Source organism: Gastrolobium bilobum, unplaced genomic scaffold, assembly GCF_033153095.1.
Source record: "Gastrolobium bilobum isolate Gb01-03AN ecotype WA unplaced genomic scaffold, APGP_CSIRO_Gbil_v1 utg4635, whole genome shotgun sequence".
In the NCBI taxonomy this organism is placed as follows: domain Eukaryota; kingdom Viridiplantae; phylum Streptophyta; class Magnoliopsida; order Fabales; family Fabaceae; genus Gastrolobium; species Gastrolobium bilobum.
In genome coordinates, this window is record NW_026897744.1 from 113,155 (window position 1) to 131,073 (window position 17,919).

At 30.3% G+C, this 17,919-nt stretch overlaps 2 protein-coding genes across 4 annotated transcripts; one reads left to right on the forward strand and one right to left on the reverse strand.

Moving 5' to 3' along the window:
* The first annotated feature begins 141 nt into the window (after positions 1–141).
* Positions 142–1,341, forward strand: LOC133309722 (uncharacterized). Its single transcript, XM_061510520.1, has one exon. The coding sequence runs from the start codon at positions 142–144 to the stop codon at positions 1,339–1,341; it is 1,200 nt and encodes a 399-aa protein (XP_061366504.1).
* A 12,885-nt stretch (positions 1,342–14,226) lies between these two features.
* LOC133309727 (transcription factor TCP13) lies at positions 14,227–16,810 on the reverse strand. 3 transcript variants are annotated; one of them, XM_061510526.1, is made up of 2 exons: positions 16,589–16,810; positions 14,227–15,706 (listed from the first exon to the last, which is right to left on the reverse strand). In XM_061510526.1, the coding sequence occupies exon 2, from the start codon at positions 15,598–15,600 to the stop codon at positions 14,572–14,574; it is 1,029 nt and encodes a 342-aa protein (XP_061366510.1). In that variant the 5' UTR covers positions 15,601–15,706; positions 16,589–16,810; the 3' UTR covers positions 14,227–14,571. The 3 variants fall into 3 exon arrangements, with proteins under 3 accessions (XP_061366510.1, XP_061366511.1, XP_061366512.1); XM_061510527.1 differs by having other exon boundaries at positions 16,543–16,700; XM_061510528.1 differs by having other exon boundaries at positions 14,227–15,719; positions 16,543–16,654.
* Positions 16,811–17,919: the final 1,109 nt, after the last annotated feature.

The window sequence follows — 17,919 nt, forward strand, 5'->3', positions numbered from 1 at the left end:
ACAACTCCTGGATCTCAACCCACCGTAAAAAGCGTGTTACAGAGTAAAGAAGTGATTTGGAGAGCTCACAAATCTATATCAAAATGGATGATTATTTCTTCACTCCCATTTAATGCTGCCAACAATCCTTCTTTTCAAGAAATGTTTGATGCTGTGTGTAGTTTGGGTGCAGGTTTTAAAGCTCCATCAATGTATATGTTGCGTGGTCCATTGCTAGATAGTTGGGTTGATGATGTTCATAGTCTTGTTGAGAACTACCGTAACGTTTGGCGGCAAACTGGATGCACCATTATGGCTGATGGTTGGACTGATCGGACTAGGCGAACTCTTATCAACTTTCTTGTTTATTGTCCTAAAGGAACTGTTTTCTTGAAGTCTGTGGATGCCTCTCATGCTTCCAAAACTGCTGATTTGTTATTTAATCTGTTCAAAGAAATTGTTCTATTTGTTGGGCCTGAAAATGTTGTTCAATTTGTGACTGATAATGCTTCTAATTATGTTGCTGCTGGAAGGTTATTGGAGGCTGAGTTTCCCACAATATTTTGGTCTCCCTGTGCTGCTCATTGTATTAATCTGATGTTGCAAGATATTGGCAAGTTAGAGGAAGTGGGTGCAACCGTGGCACATGCTTCATCAATTACCAAGTACGTATATAACCATTGTCATCCTTTACACTTGATGAGAAAATTCACAGGTGGTAGAGAAATTCTTCGTCCAGCTCCAACTCGCTTTGCTACTAATTTTATTGCTTTGCAAAGCATATTAGCTCAAAAAGATCCATTAAGAGCAATGGTAACTTCAAGAGAGTGGACAAGTTCAGCATATTCTAAGGATTTGAAGGCTAGAAAATTTGTGGATTTAGTCTTAGATTCTAGGTTTTGGAAAGAATGTGCTGACATTGTGAAAGTTACTGAACCACTTATACGCTTGTTGCGTCTTGTTGATAGTGAAGACAAGCCTTCTATGGGTTATCTTTATCAAGCCTTTTTTAAAGCAAGAGAAGAGATGGTTAGACGGTTTCAAAGAAAGAAAAAGAAGGCGGAGCCGTACTTGAACATCCTGGATAGTCGGTGGGATACTCAGCTTCGTAAAAAGTTGCATGCTGCGGGATATTGGTTAAATCCAGCATGTCATTTCAATGTTGAAGAATTCAATAAACATGCATTGACAACTTCTAGTCTTTTAGATGTTATAGAGAGGTATGCTCATAAGGATGAGGAATTATTGTCCAAGTTAACATCTGAGCTGAGAACTTTCAATGAATCTGATGGTGATTTTGGAAGGAACATAGCTATTCGGGAACGAACTAAAGTTATGCCTGGTAAAATAATTTATGATTAGTATGTACCTTTAATTCTTGTTATAGTTGAATGATTGAATACTAATATATTTTATTGCTTACAATGTTTCAGATAAATGGTGGGAACTTTATGGTTTTGGGCACCAAACTTGAGAAAATTGGCTATTCGTATCTTAAGCCAAACTTGTAGTGCTTCCGGTTGTGAGCGAAATTGGAGTGCATTTGAGCAGATCCATTCAAATAGGAGAAATCGGTTAGAGCATAAAAGGTTGAATGATCTTGTATATGTTCGATACAACCTAAGACTACAACAAAGGTATTATAATTTATACGTACATATTTCCAAAAATTTGTTTATTTTCTTTTAGACAAATATATGTTTATATTTGTTGATGTTGAATATTGGAAAAAATAGGAATCAATTGAAGCACCAAAATTATGACCCAATTAATTTGGAAACAATGGATGATCATTCTACTAGTTGGGTTTTTGAGGAGTCACCACCATTATTAACCGATGAAGAGGCAAGATATTTGAGGAATAATACCATTGAACCAATTGTAGATGGTATTGGTATGTTTCTTTATGATAATTCTATTGTTTAATTTGATGATTTGATCACGTTATATTATTTATTGACTTGCATATAATATGTTATTGTAGATGAATTGAATTTAGATGAGGATGATGTAGATGATGAACCTCATATGACTATTGTACCCCAAAATGAAAGCAATGTTCTTCAAGGTTTGGATGGCAATGATGGAGAAAGATAAGGAGAGCCTGAATTTGATGATATTACTTTTAATTAACTCCATTAGAATATGAGTTTTGTACTTTGGTATATTGATACTTTAATTAGGTTGTGTAATATTGACTTATGGTTGTAATTGGTGAATATGTTAACTATATTTTGAATCTTTGATGATTGGTGGTTTATTTTTTAATATTTTCATATATGATATATGTATTTATATTTTTTTAACATACAAAACCGGGTCAGCGCAGTGACCCCGTGACCCCCCGGTTGAACCCGTGACCCCATGACCCCTGACCTCGGCCGGGTCGATGGCCGGGCCGGGTTTTTAAACACTGATTTGAAGTTTGATGCCCATTATTCAAGTATTGGGCTGTGTTATTTTTGACCCATTAGTCAACTATTTACGCCTATTTCATTTAAATTGAATTAGTTTGAGTTTTAATAAATGGGTTAATAAGAGTGTGTGTAATAATATTATTTAATATAAAATCAATTATATTCCAAAAAAAATTAAAGATGTAAAGTTAAATTTTAAGGAAAAAAATTAAATTAAAAAAATTAAATTGAAGTTGTAAAGTTAAAAATTATTTATAAAAATTAAATTAAAGGAGTAAAGTTAAATATTAATTAATATAAAATCATATAGAAAATTGGAATCAAATTTAGTTTAGAGACTAAAATAATATTTAAAAAAATTAATAGTAAAGTTAATATCAATTTTGGATTAATAGTTTAGCAGAATCTCCAATCAGTTTTTCGTGTTAAATGGTCAAAACTGAAAAAAATGGTTGACTTAAAGATTTAATCGACTAAATCTTCAAGTTAATCGATTAAATATCCCTCTTAATTTATTTAAACGATTAAAACTTATATTTAATCGATTAAATATCCCAAATAAGCGTGAAAGCATTGATACCAACTCGTAAAATGACAAATCTTAATAAAACGCAATCAACTCTTATTAAATAAAAAACACAATCTTTCCCTATTATTAAATACGAAACGCAATCAGCTCCTATTATATACAAAACGCAATCAGTTCCTATTAAATACAAAACGCAATCAACTCATATTACATTAATTTCAAAATTCAGATAATATCCAATACACAGAAAATTGATTGAAGATTCTGCTAAGTATTACATTAAATTCAAGATTCGACGGGAAATATAAGTATTCATTTTACGAGTTGGCATCAATGCTTTAATACTCATTTGGGATATTTAATCGACTAAATATAAGTATTCAACGGAAATCGAATTTTGTCGAAAAATTGATAAATATAATTTTTTTTCTTTATTTTTATATAATTGTTTTCGACAGAAAATGAATTCCGTCGAAAACTCATAAATATAATTTCTTTTTGTATAAATATTTTCGACAGAAAATGAATTCCGTCGAAAACTTCATAAATTTAATTTCTTTTCTCTTTATTTTTATGTAATGGTTTTCGACGGAAATAGAATTTTGTCGAAAAATTAATAAATATAATTTGTATTTTAATTTTTTTTATTTAATGGTTTCCGACGGAAATGGAATTCCGTCGAAAAATTCATAAATTTAATTTAATTTTTCTTTATTTTTATATAATGGTTTTCGACGGAAAATGAATTCCGTCGAAAACTCATAAATATAATTTCTTTTTGAATTTTTATATAATGGTTTTCGACGGAAATTCAATTCCGTCGAAAAACTCATAAATTTAATTTCTTTTTTCTTTATTTTTATATAATAGTTTTCGACGAAAATATAATTTCGTCGAAAAATTAATAAATATAATTTATTTTTTAATTTTTTTTATTTAATGGTTTTCGACGGAAATAGAATTCCGTCAAAAAATTCATAAATTTAATTTCTTTTTCTTTATTTTTATGTAATAGTTTTCGACGGAAATATAATTCCGTCGAAAAAATTCATAAATTTAATTTCTTTTTTCTTTATTTTTATGTAATAGTTTTCGGCGGAAATATACTTCCGTCGAAAAATTCATAAATATAATTTGTTTTTTAATTTTTTTATTTAATGATTTTGGAAGGAAATAGAATTCCGTCAAAAAATTCATAAATTTAATTTCTTTTTTCTTTATTTTTATGTAATAATTTTCGACGAAAATATAATTCCATCGAAAAATTCATAAATATTATTTGTTTTTTTATTTTTTTTATTTAATGGTTTTCGACGGAAATATAATTCCGTCGAAAAATTCATAAATTTAATTTCTTTTTTCTTTATTTGTATATATTGGTTTTCGACGGAAAATGAATTCCGTCGAAAACTCATAAATATAATTTCTTTTTGAATTAGTTTTATATAATGGTTTTCGACTGAAATTCAATTCCGTCGAAAATTCATAAATATAATTCTTTTTTATTTTTTTTTTATATAATTGTTTTTGACGGAAAATGAACTCCGTCGAAAATTCATAAATATAATTTCTTTTTGATTTATTTTATATAATGATTTTCGACGAAAATCGAATTCCGTCGAAAATTCGTAAATATAATTTTTTTTAATTTATTTAATATAATAATTTCGACGGAATTGATTTTCCGTCGAAAATGTTCGACGGAAAATAAATTCCGTCGAAATTTTAGACTTTTCTAGTAGTGATTTATATAATCAGGAACTAGACATGTGGGACTTCGTGCGCATATAAATTAGAAGCAATTCGGAGGTCTGTAGCCCCACTAAATATAACTTGTTAAGTGCTCGCAAAACAATTTATAAAACTGCATTCGAAACCTTAAGAAATAGTTTTCGCAAAATGTTTCCAGAGTTTTTCCAAAATCCTAACTGATCATAAAAATCTTAAAACAGTAGCCAAATCTATATCATTTTGCTAATATAAGAAGCTTGTAGCGTAAATATAATAATATACTTTGAGTCTAACCATCAAGTCAAATTAAGTTTAAGCGATAATTGGAAGATTTGAATCTAAGGGCCCTAACTTGTGAACCAATAAGTTATCATATCATATTCTTATCCATTATTCGATGAACCAATAATATATAACCAGTTTATACCAATGTTATTAAAACCGGTCCAGTCATTGACCTGGTTGATGTACTGGGTCAGTGGGTCACTGGTTCAACCAGTGGATCACTGGTTCAACCGCATGACCCAGTAATTATATGTAATTTTATAAGTTATATTAAAAAATTATAGACATACTTAAATATCTCAACAACAAAAAATTCAAATATTTTAATATAACAAATAATAAATCTCATATTATTATCCAATAAAGGATCAAATAAAAATGTAATGATCGTGATACGGGGCTTTAAATTCAAAAAATGACATCTCTAACTATAAATCAAATCAAAATTTTCTGTATAATGCACCATTGAGATAATATTAGTGTTGTAGGTACATAACTTATGTAAGTCAATAAGCAAAAAGAATTCAAATATGTCCGTTATGATTTTTTTTTTTAAATTTGGAATTTTTTTAGGACCGGGCCGGGTCACTGGTTAACCGACTGGGTCACCAATTTTCATGAAAACCGGTCGGGTCGGACCGGGTCGCACCGGTTCTGATGCATGGCCGGTCCATTGCTTCAACTGGACTGATTATATGACCGATTTATCGGTTCCCGAGTCGACCCAGTCAGATCGGTTCGATTTTAATAACTATGGTTTATATTGTTGGTCATTTTATCACATCCGCAAACTGATAAGCTATCTCAAGAGGGGCTTCAATGTGATAGGATAGTAAATTCTTCTTCTAAAAGTAATCATTTTCCTCCTTATGCTTACCTACAGACATGATAGTCAGTTATTGTCACTGATCATCAGTCAACACTAGAGGTGGCAAAGTGGACGGCCCGCTTCGCCTTGCCAAAAAATGAGCTAGCTCGCATCGCCCTGCTTTTAAAAATGGGCTAAAAAACTCAGCTCGTTCTACCCAGTTTGGCTGACGGGACGGGTTGGCCTACCAACCTGAACCTGTTTTACATTGACCACCTCGACCCATCTCTCCCCGTCATCAACCCGCCAAAAAATATTTCCGTTGAGCCGAGCCCGTTCTGCCGATTCTAACCAACACCATCACCACTAGTCACCAAAACTACCACCACGATGTGCGTGATTGACAAAAAAATCATTAAATTTCATATAACAACAATTTTTTAATCTTATCCAAGTATTGTTACATATACAAAAACAAGAAAGGTAGTACTTGCAATCTCTTTTTCATTATTGCCTCTTGCAATTATTTTCATTATCGTTAAATTAAAATAATATCGACAATTACAAAATGATATCAAGTGAGAGTTGTTGATTTGATTTTATATTTTAATATATTTTATTTAAAACTATGAATTTTATTTTTTCTAAATTAAAATAAAAACTAACCTATAAATAAGTCAAAAGAAAAAAGAAGTTTAATTTTTTTTTTCAAAAATTATAAAAACTCATGGTATAAAGGATATTTTTGTCTAATTATATCATATCTTGACCCTATCTAGTTCCTTTCAAACATAAGATAATATACCATAATCACGTTTGATTACTTATTTAGTGCACATCAAACATGAATACAATATAAGCTTATCTTATCCTTATCCTTTTTAACTTTTATCTAGTCTCTTATTATATCTTGTCCACCAAACAAATCCTAAGAGCTTAGGTTGGAATGAATTCATATCAAGTATAAAATAGGCTCTACTTTTTGTACCTAAGATTGGTTGGCTCTTAATTTTGAGTTTATCTATTTGGATAGAGGTATCCAACTGAGTTTCACGTTAAAATCATCTGTGTTATTTACCTTCATGCAAATTTTTATTATTGTTTTAAATGATTTAAATTTTAATAAACTCAATTCACCCCTCTTGAATTCATCAAGGATAATTACAAAAATGATTTTGATTGCAATTCGCAACATGAACTGATACTGATTTATTCCGATATTAAAAAGTAATATCACAAGATTATTGTTATTTGTGGAAAATTAATTGGTTATTTCTTCTCCGGAAAACACCTACAAAAGATGAATAAAATCACAAATGCAAAATTAATGTTGTTAACCAAAACCAGACTAAACGAGAGAGATCAAAATCTACTATATAAAAATTTGATAATTAAAAGTACAAACTTCATATTTATACTGAAACCACAAGAATCACTGCTAAAAAAAGTATGAATTAGGGATTGATTTAAGAAACGAAAAATATTCCCTCTTTAATTGGGACAGATTTAGAGATGAAAAAACAATATGTCCCCTATTTGGTATTTAGGACGAAATTAGTAATGGAATAAGTTCTATCTGTTACAGGGACAGATTTTGAGAGGGGAAAATATTCTGTCTTTATTTGGAATGGATTTAGGGACATAATATTTTTAATTTCTACAATCTGTCCCTAATATGGCAAAATATTGTGCGTCCCAACTTGGGACAGAATTAAGAATGAAATATTTATCGTTTCTAAAATTCGTCCCTAAATCTGTATCTAATAAGGATAGAAAGTAATTTGTCCCTAATAGGGCCGCATTTTCGGTTTAGGTCTAGAGGCGAGTAGATACAAGACTTCACAGAAGTATGTTAATTCGTCTGAAAGAGTCTGTGCATATGAGTATAATCGTATCAGAGAGCTGATGACAACCATATCCACCCAAAATCAAGAGTTGCAAACAAAGATGACTATTATGAAAGAGCAACTTGCGATTTTGATGGCTCATGTCTCTATGTCCACTGCTACACCTTCTACTCGTGAGGCACACAACGAGGTTCAAGTTGGTGATGATGCGGAACATGATCCATGTGATGGCTAGTTACACAATGATAGTTGATATACATTTTATGATCTTTTATACTTTTGTGAACAATACGTATTAGTTGATATTGTAATTACATTGGTTATTTTTGCTTTTACAATACTTTTGATCATTAAGACTTTTTAACTATTTAGATACAACTATGATGGTTTGTATGATTATAATTATTATAAGTTTCAGACTAGCTTTCATTGGTTATATGATTTTGATGATTTATATTACGACGATTATCAAGTATAAATTTTGTTACAAAAAATTTGAAATATTTTATTGAATATATTAAGAAATTTTGAAAGTAGGGATGAAATTAGAAACAGATATAATAGGAACAGACAAATTTTGTCCCAATTAGTGATGGGCATGTACCGTCCCAATTAAGGACGGATACATTCTGTCCATTTGAGACAGAAAAAAAATCCTTCTTTGATTCTGTCCATATTAACGGATTCTAGCCTTTTACAAATCAAAATTGTTGAAAATATCATGGACAAAAAATACACATTTGAGATGAATTTTATTCCATCCATAATAGGAACGTTATTAAAGTTCCGTTCCAAAACATTAGCTAGGAGCTATTTAGGGACGAAATTTTTTTTGTCTCAAATTTCGTCCCTAATGTATTTATGGACGAATTTATGTCTTACGGGGACCAAATTTTTTCGTCTCTAATACCTATTTTTTTAGTAGTGAATTCGTAAAGAACAAGTATTTGTTTCGAAAAAATTATATAAGAATTATAGGGATTTTTTTTTATATACCGACCCTATATTATAGGGATATTTTAAAATCATCAAGTTTCATTTGTTTAAAATTCAAGTATTACAATATTTTTAAGAAAATTTGCATCCATTAATTCATTACTTGAATGTGCATTTAAAATTTTACTATGATCAATTAATGAAATTATTTAAACATTTCTATTATGATTAGTTACAGTATTAGTATTGATTGATAATTATCAATATAATAATAAATAATTATAATTATTTATTAATTAATATTTGAAGCGAATGAGTGTAAGAATTATTAAGAAAAAAGGCCTGGGCTTTAAAAAAGCCCATAACAAAAACAGCATCTTTGATCTTCTAATTAGCAAAAGGGAATTGAATTTGATCCATAACCTTAGTTCAATTAAGAGGATGGAAGATGGCATTATGGAACATGCTGACCATCACCATGACAAAGCGTATGTTAATAATACGATTATATTTAATTTTTTCTCAATTATTTAATCGATTATTCAACTGCCGTGGTAGTTTGAGAATATTTATATATATCCAAATTCCATCAATTGACGTAAGAGCTTCAATGTTCTTAAATCTTCTAGTGATAGTGGACGCCTGAAAGAAACGGTTGTTTCTATCCCCAAGTCAAACTAAACCAGTCACGTCAAGCCGATAATTTTTAAACAAAACAAACCTCTTCTTGTTACGCATTAATGCAAACCTCTTCTTGTTGAATCTTTATAAAGTGTGGTTATATATTTATAAATTTTTTATTTATAAATTTTTATAAATTACGTTATATATCATAAGTAATACATATTATTTGAGCATATAGTACTCATAATAATAGTACATAGAGTTTATAAAAATTTATAAACAAAAAATTTATAAATATAATCTACCTCATTTTTCTATTATATGCATTCTTTTTAAAATTATTCCAAAGTTATGTTTATTCCAATTAGAGACGGCAAAACAGGCTCAGCTCGGCGGCCAACCCACCCCACCGACTAAACGGGACGGGGCGGGGCGGGCTGAGTTTTTCAACACATCCCAAAAGCTGGGCGGGGCAGGCTCATTTTTTGGCAGGTTGATGGCGGGCATAGATAGGTCGAGGTGGGTCAGTGTAAAATAGGCTCAGACTGACGGGCCAACCCGCCCAACCCACCAAACGGAGCGGAACAGACTATGTTTTTCAGCTCACTTTTAAAAGTAGGACGGGACAGACTGACTTAATTTTTAACGAATTGATGGCCAGTGCCGCCTACTTTGCCATCTCTAATTCCAATGAGATGCATGGTAAGCTTTTTGTATATATCCTATTCGATTTGATTGTGCTGATCGACAACTTAGTCAAATTTTTGAACTAACGCCCAATTAACCATGACAACTCAACCTATCTATCTATATATATTCTATATAAAAGTTCTTCCACTGCAATGACACATGAATTTTTTATTTTATTTTAAAACTATTTTAATTTATCGCTTCACTTGTTTTTTTTATTAACTTTCATTTCTTTCATTTATATTTGTTTGATATTTCTATAGTTATTTTCTAAATTTTTTAAATATATAACAACCATAAGCGCATTATATTTTAGCTAAATTAGAAAAATACATTTTTTGAGCAAAAAAAAAAATATATATATATATATATATATATATTATTACATATCGTCCTTGTCAAAGAAAAAATAAAAATATATTAATGTAACACCCGTTTGGTGCTCTTTTTTATTTATTCAAAAATTTTATTATCATAAGTCATAATTTTATTTTATTTTTAAATTTTAATAGAGGTTAAGTTATTTTATTAGGGGCATGTTATATTTACAAACTTTTTTGTTTACAAACTACATTATGTAGGACCGGTCCTACATTAACCACACAGTGTACGACCGGTCCTACATTAGTGTAATTGCAAAAAAAGTTTGTAAACGGATCCTGTCCCATTTTATTATATGGAGTAACATAATTTTAATAAAGCAACTAAAATATGATGAAGGCTGAGTATTAGAAGTTAACTAAATTAACAGTCGTCGAAATTAAGGTTTTCCTAGCCATCAAAATTTAAAAACGACTATTTCTGTGATATTGTTTAGGAATATAAATAAAACTAGTTTAGCTTTGTTTGAAATAAAAATTATATATAGAGGGGGAGGATTTTTTAGAATCTAGTGTAAGACTAAGAAGACTTACTCCCTATCTCAGCTGTTGATTTTTATCCATCTAATAACTGTAATTTAATTAAAATTAATAATTAATTAATTGGTATAACTTAATAAACTACAACGATTAGATGAATGAAAATCAATGGCTGAAATGGAAAATAAGATTGATTAGTTTTACACTAGCGTCAAAATATATATATATATATATATATATATATATATATATATATATATATATACACTTGTGAGATGTGTTTAATAACACTATGAATTATTAATAATTGTAATATTTTATATTTTACTTTAGAAATAAATGCAGCACACAGTATTATTTTTATTCTATTTTTATTACACTCGAACGGTGACTGACTCGTCGAAATGATAGATTAAATTGAGTTACCGATTTAATCAGTGAGTCATTTGTTGAATTATATATATATATATATATATATATATATATATATATATATATATGATCAGTGTAAGTTATGATTTATTAAAAATTAATAATTAATTAATGAGCGTGTTCCTATTTTACATCGGTGTACAAATCTTTGCTAGCTATTGAGTTGTTTGTATCTAATGATTCACATATCTGATATAAATAAGATTAACGATCATATTGTTATCATATATATTTTAAGTATTAACTTTTGGGTTTTTGTAAGTGTTCCATAAGTGATATAAAATTTATAAAAACATAATATGGCTTTTTGACCTTTTTGTCTCTCATTAATTAATAACCAATTTGCCCTTCCCCCAAAACTATCCACCATCCTGCCCCCTTTAGTCGATTAATGTGAAGTTTTAGTCGACTACATTGTAAAAATACAGGAAATATGAACCCCGAAACTTAATCGACTACAAATCCATCTTGATCGATTAAATTTCGGAGAGATGTAATCGACTAAAATGATATTTAGTCGATTAAATTTCGCTGAAAACCCTATATGTAGCCCTTTCTCGGTCTCATTTGTTATATTTTCGTTTTGTTACCCACCTTAATCGATTAAATTTAGTCGATTAAGGTGAAGTTTTAGTCGATTAAATCCGTGGAAAACAGAATGGGGTGCCAAAACCAATAATTTAATCGATCAACCTATACTGGTTTAATCGACTACAAGAGATAAAGTGGGTAACAAAATGAAAATATATAACAAATGAGACCGAGAAAGGGCTGCATATAGGGTTTTCAGCAAAATTTAATCGACTAAATATCATTTTAGTCGATTAAATCTCCCCGAAATTTAATCAATCAAGATGGATTTGTAGTCGATTAAATTTTTGGGTTCATATTTCCTGTATTTTTACAATGTAGTCGACTAAAACTTCACCTTAATCGACTAAAGGGGGCAGGATGGTGGATAGTTCTGGGAGATGGGCAAATTGGTTATTAATTAATTAATGAGGGACAAAATGGTCAAAAAGCCTAGTTAATATCGTTAAAAATATTTTCAACTTAAACAAAACTCATACTCCATATATATATATATATATATATATATATATATATATATATATATATATATGGGAAAAACATTTCTCAAGCTGCTTGAAATAAGTTTATCTCCGGCCATCCCAAAACTACGTCGTTTTGTTTATTTATTTCCTTATATTAATTGATTCACCTTTGAATGGTTATGATTCCTTTTTCTCTCTCTTCCTTTATCACCATTGATCCATCTTTGTACGGTTATGATTTAATAGCCGGAGATAACATTGTATCAAGCAGCTTGAGAAACGATAAGCCCTATATATATATATATATATATATATATATATGTATGTATATATAGGAATTATTATTTGTTATGTCACTGGATGATCAAGTCATGATTAAACTACGTCATTTTGTTTATTTATTTTCTTATAGTAATTGATTCACATTTGTATGGTTATGAGTCATTTTCTCTCTCTTTCTTTATTACCATTGATCTACCTTTGTACGGTTATGATTTAGTGACTGGATAAAAACTTATATCCAGTGACTTGACACTTATATAAGCCATATATATATATATAGGGTTTGTTTTTTCTAAAGTTACTTTAGATAACTTTATCTAATGTTCATTGAAACGACGTCGTTTTGGGGCGGAAATCATTGTATTTTTGTAATTTTAATTTATTTCAAGGTTATAATAGTCTTTGTCATTCTAATTTTTTAATTTTTCAGCCCCAAAACGACGTTGTTTAGATGAATATTAGACAAATTTATCTAAAGTAACATTAGATACTTTTTTCCCATATATATATATATATATGCTACTCCGGCATATTGAGATATACCAACATTTAACTCCACCTAAACTTTTAAAATTTTACATCAAAACACATTGCAAGCTCGTAGTTAATTTGATTAGCAAGGGCTTCCCATTTGCTACAATTAAGAAATAACATTTTTTTTTTTTGAAAATCAAATTCAGTAAAGTTTCATTTAATTCATATAGTATTGCTTTTCTTGTACAGATGAAAATTTTCATCGTTGAATCAAATGTGGTTGGTAGCTTTCCTTAAAATGCCTACCATAATTTTTCAGTTTGTCATTTTTCTTTCTGTTTTAGGTCTCTCCTGTTTACAAAAAAAAAAAAAAAAAAAAAATTCTCCTCCTTGTACTCATTCACTGAAGAGGGTACAGAATGACTGATACTAAAATCAAATTATATTATATAGTTTGACTGGTTAGGTTTTATGAACTATATTGTGTTAAGGTTTCCCTACCTTATAAAATGATTATGGGTGTTTGGTATAAGTTTGGGAAAGTGGGGTGGGGAATTTTTTGTTACTATGTTTGATATAAGTAAAAGTAAAAAAAATTCTAGGATATTTTTTTTTTTCCATCATTCCAGTTTTTAATTACACATGAAAAAAAAATATTTTCATCCCATTCACGGTATTATTTTTTTTCCACAAATTGGAAAACACATTTTTACTTTTTGAGACAAAAATGTTGTTTTACAATATATCAGCAGATGTGTAAAAATGAGTAATTTTGTCATTTCGGTTCAGATTCTCATTAATATTTTACAATCAACCAAACATAACATCAGTAAAATTAATTCAATTTTCGCTGAAAAATTTTGGCCAACTAAACACATTTTCGTAACTTACTCGGAAAAAAAAATTTCCTACCAAATTTTAAAAAATCATTTTTCCCGATAAAAGAAATATTTCATCTACCAAACATCGTGTCTTGGACCAACCTCACAATCTTGGTCCATGGGCTACCCTTTAAATGTCCATTCAAGAGGTCATTCTACCTAAAGTTAGATTTTTAGACTCTCCTAATAGAAAATCTCTCACCCTATATTTTTAGATATTGTTAGGGATAACCCCAATTTTGAAAGACTATTTCATGAGTGTGCATGAGGTTGAAAATGGATACACTTCCTTTTGCTATATTTCCTCTCATAAAAACAAACACAATTACAGATTGAAACAAAAAAAAAAAATTCTTAAAAAAAAAGCAAGACACAGCATATGGCACTTAAGTAGAAGAGAATCCTTTCTTATTCAAACACATAAGATGTTCAGCAAATAAATCCCAGAGGCACTATCAAAATATAAATTTAATTCCAACATCCGGATAGATTCATGGCATTCTTTGTAGCACTTTGCATGGCATATAGATTCATACTGAATGGAAAATTCAAGGTTTATACCTATAAAAGCAGGAAAAAGCATAAAATCAAACATGAATTAACAAAAACTGAATGATTATTCAAACCCCACAACGTACAATATCATTGTAACTAGTGAACTCTTCTCACAGTCCTCATGATCCATGCATGTTTTGTGAGGAGGAGAATTTAGATAATAACCTTTGTATTATTTGTGTATGATCACTTGGAAGGAAAATCCTGATCTTTATGGGAATGGCTTTCACTGCTGTTTGGTGAATGGAAAAGTTTAGGAGTCATCATCCTACCCAAGTTGAAGTGTTTCCCTGATTGATTCATGAGATGTTGAGATGGATTGAGAGAATTAGTCAAGAGATTTTGAGAACTTGAACTCAGCATCTGATAGTGATTAATTTGTCTTGGATCCATCTCAATTGCTGCAACCTGTGAAGGAAAATATGACTGTGTTGCTGTGTATATCTGAGAAGTACTCCCAGTTGATAAAGACAATGTTGATGGGAAAGGCACACCATTAATGTTGTGTATATCTGTTTGGTTTACAAATCCATGGTTTGCCAAATGAGGAACTTCAGCTGAGTTAGGCTCCCAATGGTAACCAAGTGGCATAGTGTTGAACAAGCCTAAGAAAGAAGGATGATTTGCTTTTGGTAAAAGATAATTATTTGGCATAACATGTGAACCAAGACAATCATTATTGCTTCCTTGTTTATCATCCTCTTCATTTCTTCTTATCCAACTTTGTTTATCAGTAACCATTTCTCTTGAAACTTCTTTAGGTTTTGACTTCCAGATAGTATTTTGGCATGAACCTTCACTTGGGGTGGTGCTAACTTCATTAGAATTAGTACCAAAAGATGGATAACCGAAAGTGAAGTTCCCTGGAGGTATTGGCAAAGGTGGTAGTTCATCAATTTCATGCTTAGCTGCATTAAGTAACCAATCAACAACTTTGCTTGGTTGATTGAGCCCTAGCCTATCTTGAAGATCATAAAGGTGAATGGCTGTGGGAACAGAAAGCCTTACCCTCCTATCTCTTAGTCCTCTTATTGTGCATACCTTGCTATGCCTGTCTTTTCCTCCAAAGGCTCTTGATACACGCACTATCCTTGGATCCTTCAGTTTTAGCCATTGTGATGAACTTGATGATGAAGCCTTTGCTTTTTCATGATGTTCACTTGAAAGACCTTCCAGTTTCAAAGGAAATTCTGCTTCTTTTGGACTATTAATCATCTTATTTCTCTCATTGTTGTTGTTTGTTTTCCAGTGTTGAATGTTTTCTTTTGGCTTTTTGTTGGTAGCACTTCTCTTCCACCTTTAACAATGAAACTCCTAGTATCTGCTTCAGAAAACTATGAAATCAAGATTGAGAAAAATGAAAGAAAATGGATGGAAAATGAAATTTATTTAAAGCCAAAGCTCTGTTCAATTCAAAATAGATTATGAGGTAAAAATAAAAACACAAAAATCAAATTGTTCCTTCTTAAATGGATTTGACTCATTTTAACTTATAGATTCAATTTAGAGGAAAGAGTTAGAAATCTCCACCATCAATAAGAATATCAAGGTGTATTCTAACAAATTCATAATTGATTTTATTTTTGATTTATCAAGGGTTAAAATATTCTAAAATAAATCATTTCAGAAGAGTCAAAAATAATATCCAAAAAAAAAATAATAATAATTCTCAAAGATAGCAAACTAGCTAGGTCGCTACTCATCAGGGTAGAGTGTATATGATGAAGAACAAATGTCAAAATGGACATTATTACATAATGAATCTTACTCAATTCGATTATGATTTTGAGGGGATTATAGAAGCTAGAATAATAATGGAAAAATCATTAACTAATAATAAAAAATGGAATAAATAATAACTCCTGCATCATAGAAAAAAAAAAATGCCTACATGGCTACATATCTATATCAGATTATATGAAAAAAAAAAAAAAAAAGTTTGCTGCAATTAAAATCTAGGTTCAGTGAAAGAAAAAGACCTAATTAGTCAAAGAAATTAATGGGGTGCAAGGACTATTATGTAGTTAGCTACCACAGACATATAATATTAGAACAAGCTTCACATAAATTGAAGAGGCTTATATATGTAAACCCTAGTTGTAGTTAAAAAGACACAGTATATTATATCTAGCAAAAACACGCATGAATAATACATACCACTGTTTGATATCATGCAAATAAGAGAGAAGGACGAAGTGTGCACCTTGCTTTTGATGCTGAGGTAGAACTATAGTATATAACGAGGTTCCAAACTTGGCTTTGCTTTGATAGCAAAGAATAAAATTTGGTGAAGACGCTAAGTCCGCAGCTTGGAAAAGGAAGATGCGGGAATGGAACCGACCACGCCGCACTGAAAGATAAAGCAAAGGCACATAGAAGGCCACGTGGGATTTAACCCAATTGGTCAAGCATGATGGACAATGATTTCATTGATGATAGTAGTTAGGGGAGTTTAGTTAGGCTTGATACTTTTAGGCATATTGTTCTCATTTCCTTGCCACAACATTCGGAAAAGTAAATTAACAACTTTATCATAGTTAATTATATATATTTTCAGCTTTGCTCATGTTCAATGGAAAAGTAAACTACTTTATGATAGTTAATTATATTTTCAGCTTTGCTCTTGCTTAATTCAAGAGCATCGTAGTTAGAATTGGATTGATTTGTAAATTAGCAGAGTTTATAAAAGAGACCGTCGCAAGGGCCGACGGATTATTATACATGAAGAGAAAACTTAAAGCCTGGTGGTGTGTGTGCATAGTGACACAATAAAGGAGACTAGCAAGGTTCAAAAAATATATACTCGTAAAGTTTTATTCTTTATTTATAAAAAAAGTTTACTTGAAGATGTGGGAGTTTGGATAAGATTCAAACTCTAGATTGGATAAGATTCATTATATATGATTCATATTTCTAATTAGGATTGGCTTGAACTCTCATTTTCTAAAATAGAACTAGTTATATGCATCCGGAACAACTCTAATTTCTATACATGAGGTCTTAGTGTGTGTGAAAGCTTATACAAACAATTGTCTATGCTAAAAAATAGTGTATAAGATTATAATTTAAACATGCGAAAAGAAAAAGTGCAATTTTTTTTTTTGATACAAATTTGTTTTTTTTTTGGATTACATCCGGGTATCCACACAGTCGATAACCATGAGACTAATCCCTCGCCCTAGGTCAGCGCACAAAGCGGTAAAGAGCTCGCCACGGAAACAAATTTGTTTCTTGTTACAAATGAACGCAATTAATAACCTCATGGACCATTTTGTTACATGCTTCAAAAAAGCGGCTAGTCACGCTTTATCGACAACTACAAAAGATTTTTGTTACGGAAACGAATCATATGGCCATATACAGAAGCAAGATAAAATAGCATCAAGGAAAACGTTGTTCTTATTAAGAGCAAAGCCTTGTTAAATTAGTGCATGATATCAATTTATTTCTATCTCCCAATTAATATTGTCTCCAAGAGGTTTTGTGGAACATATTCCTAGGCTATCGATCTTGAAAACTTTCAAAAGATATGAG

Bases quoted from the DNA above. Each gene is read 5' to 3' on its own strand.
- LOC133309727 (XM_061510526.1), bottom strand. From the start codon at position 15,600: ATGATTAATAGTCCAAAAGAAGCAGAATTTCCTTTGAAACTGGAAGGT.
- LOC133309722 (XM_061510520.1), top strand. From the start codon at position 142: ATGTTTGATGCTGTGTGTAGTTTGGGTGCAGGTTTTAAAGCTCCATCA.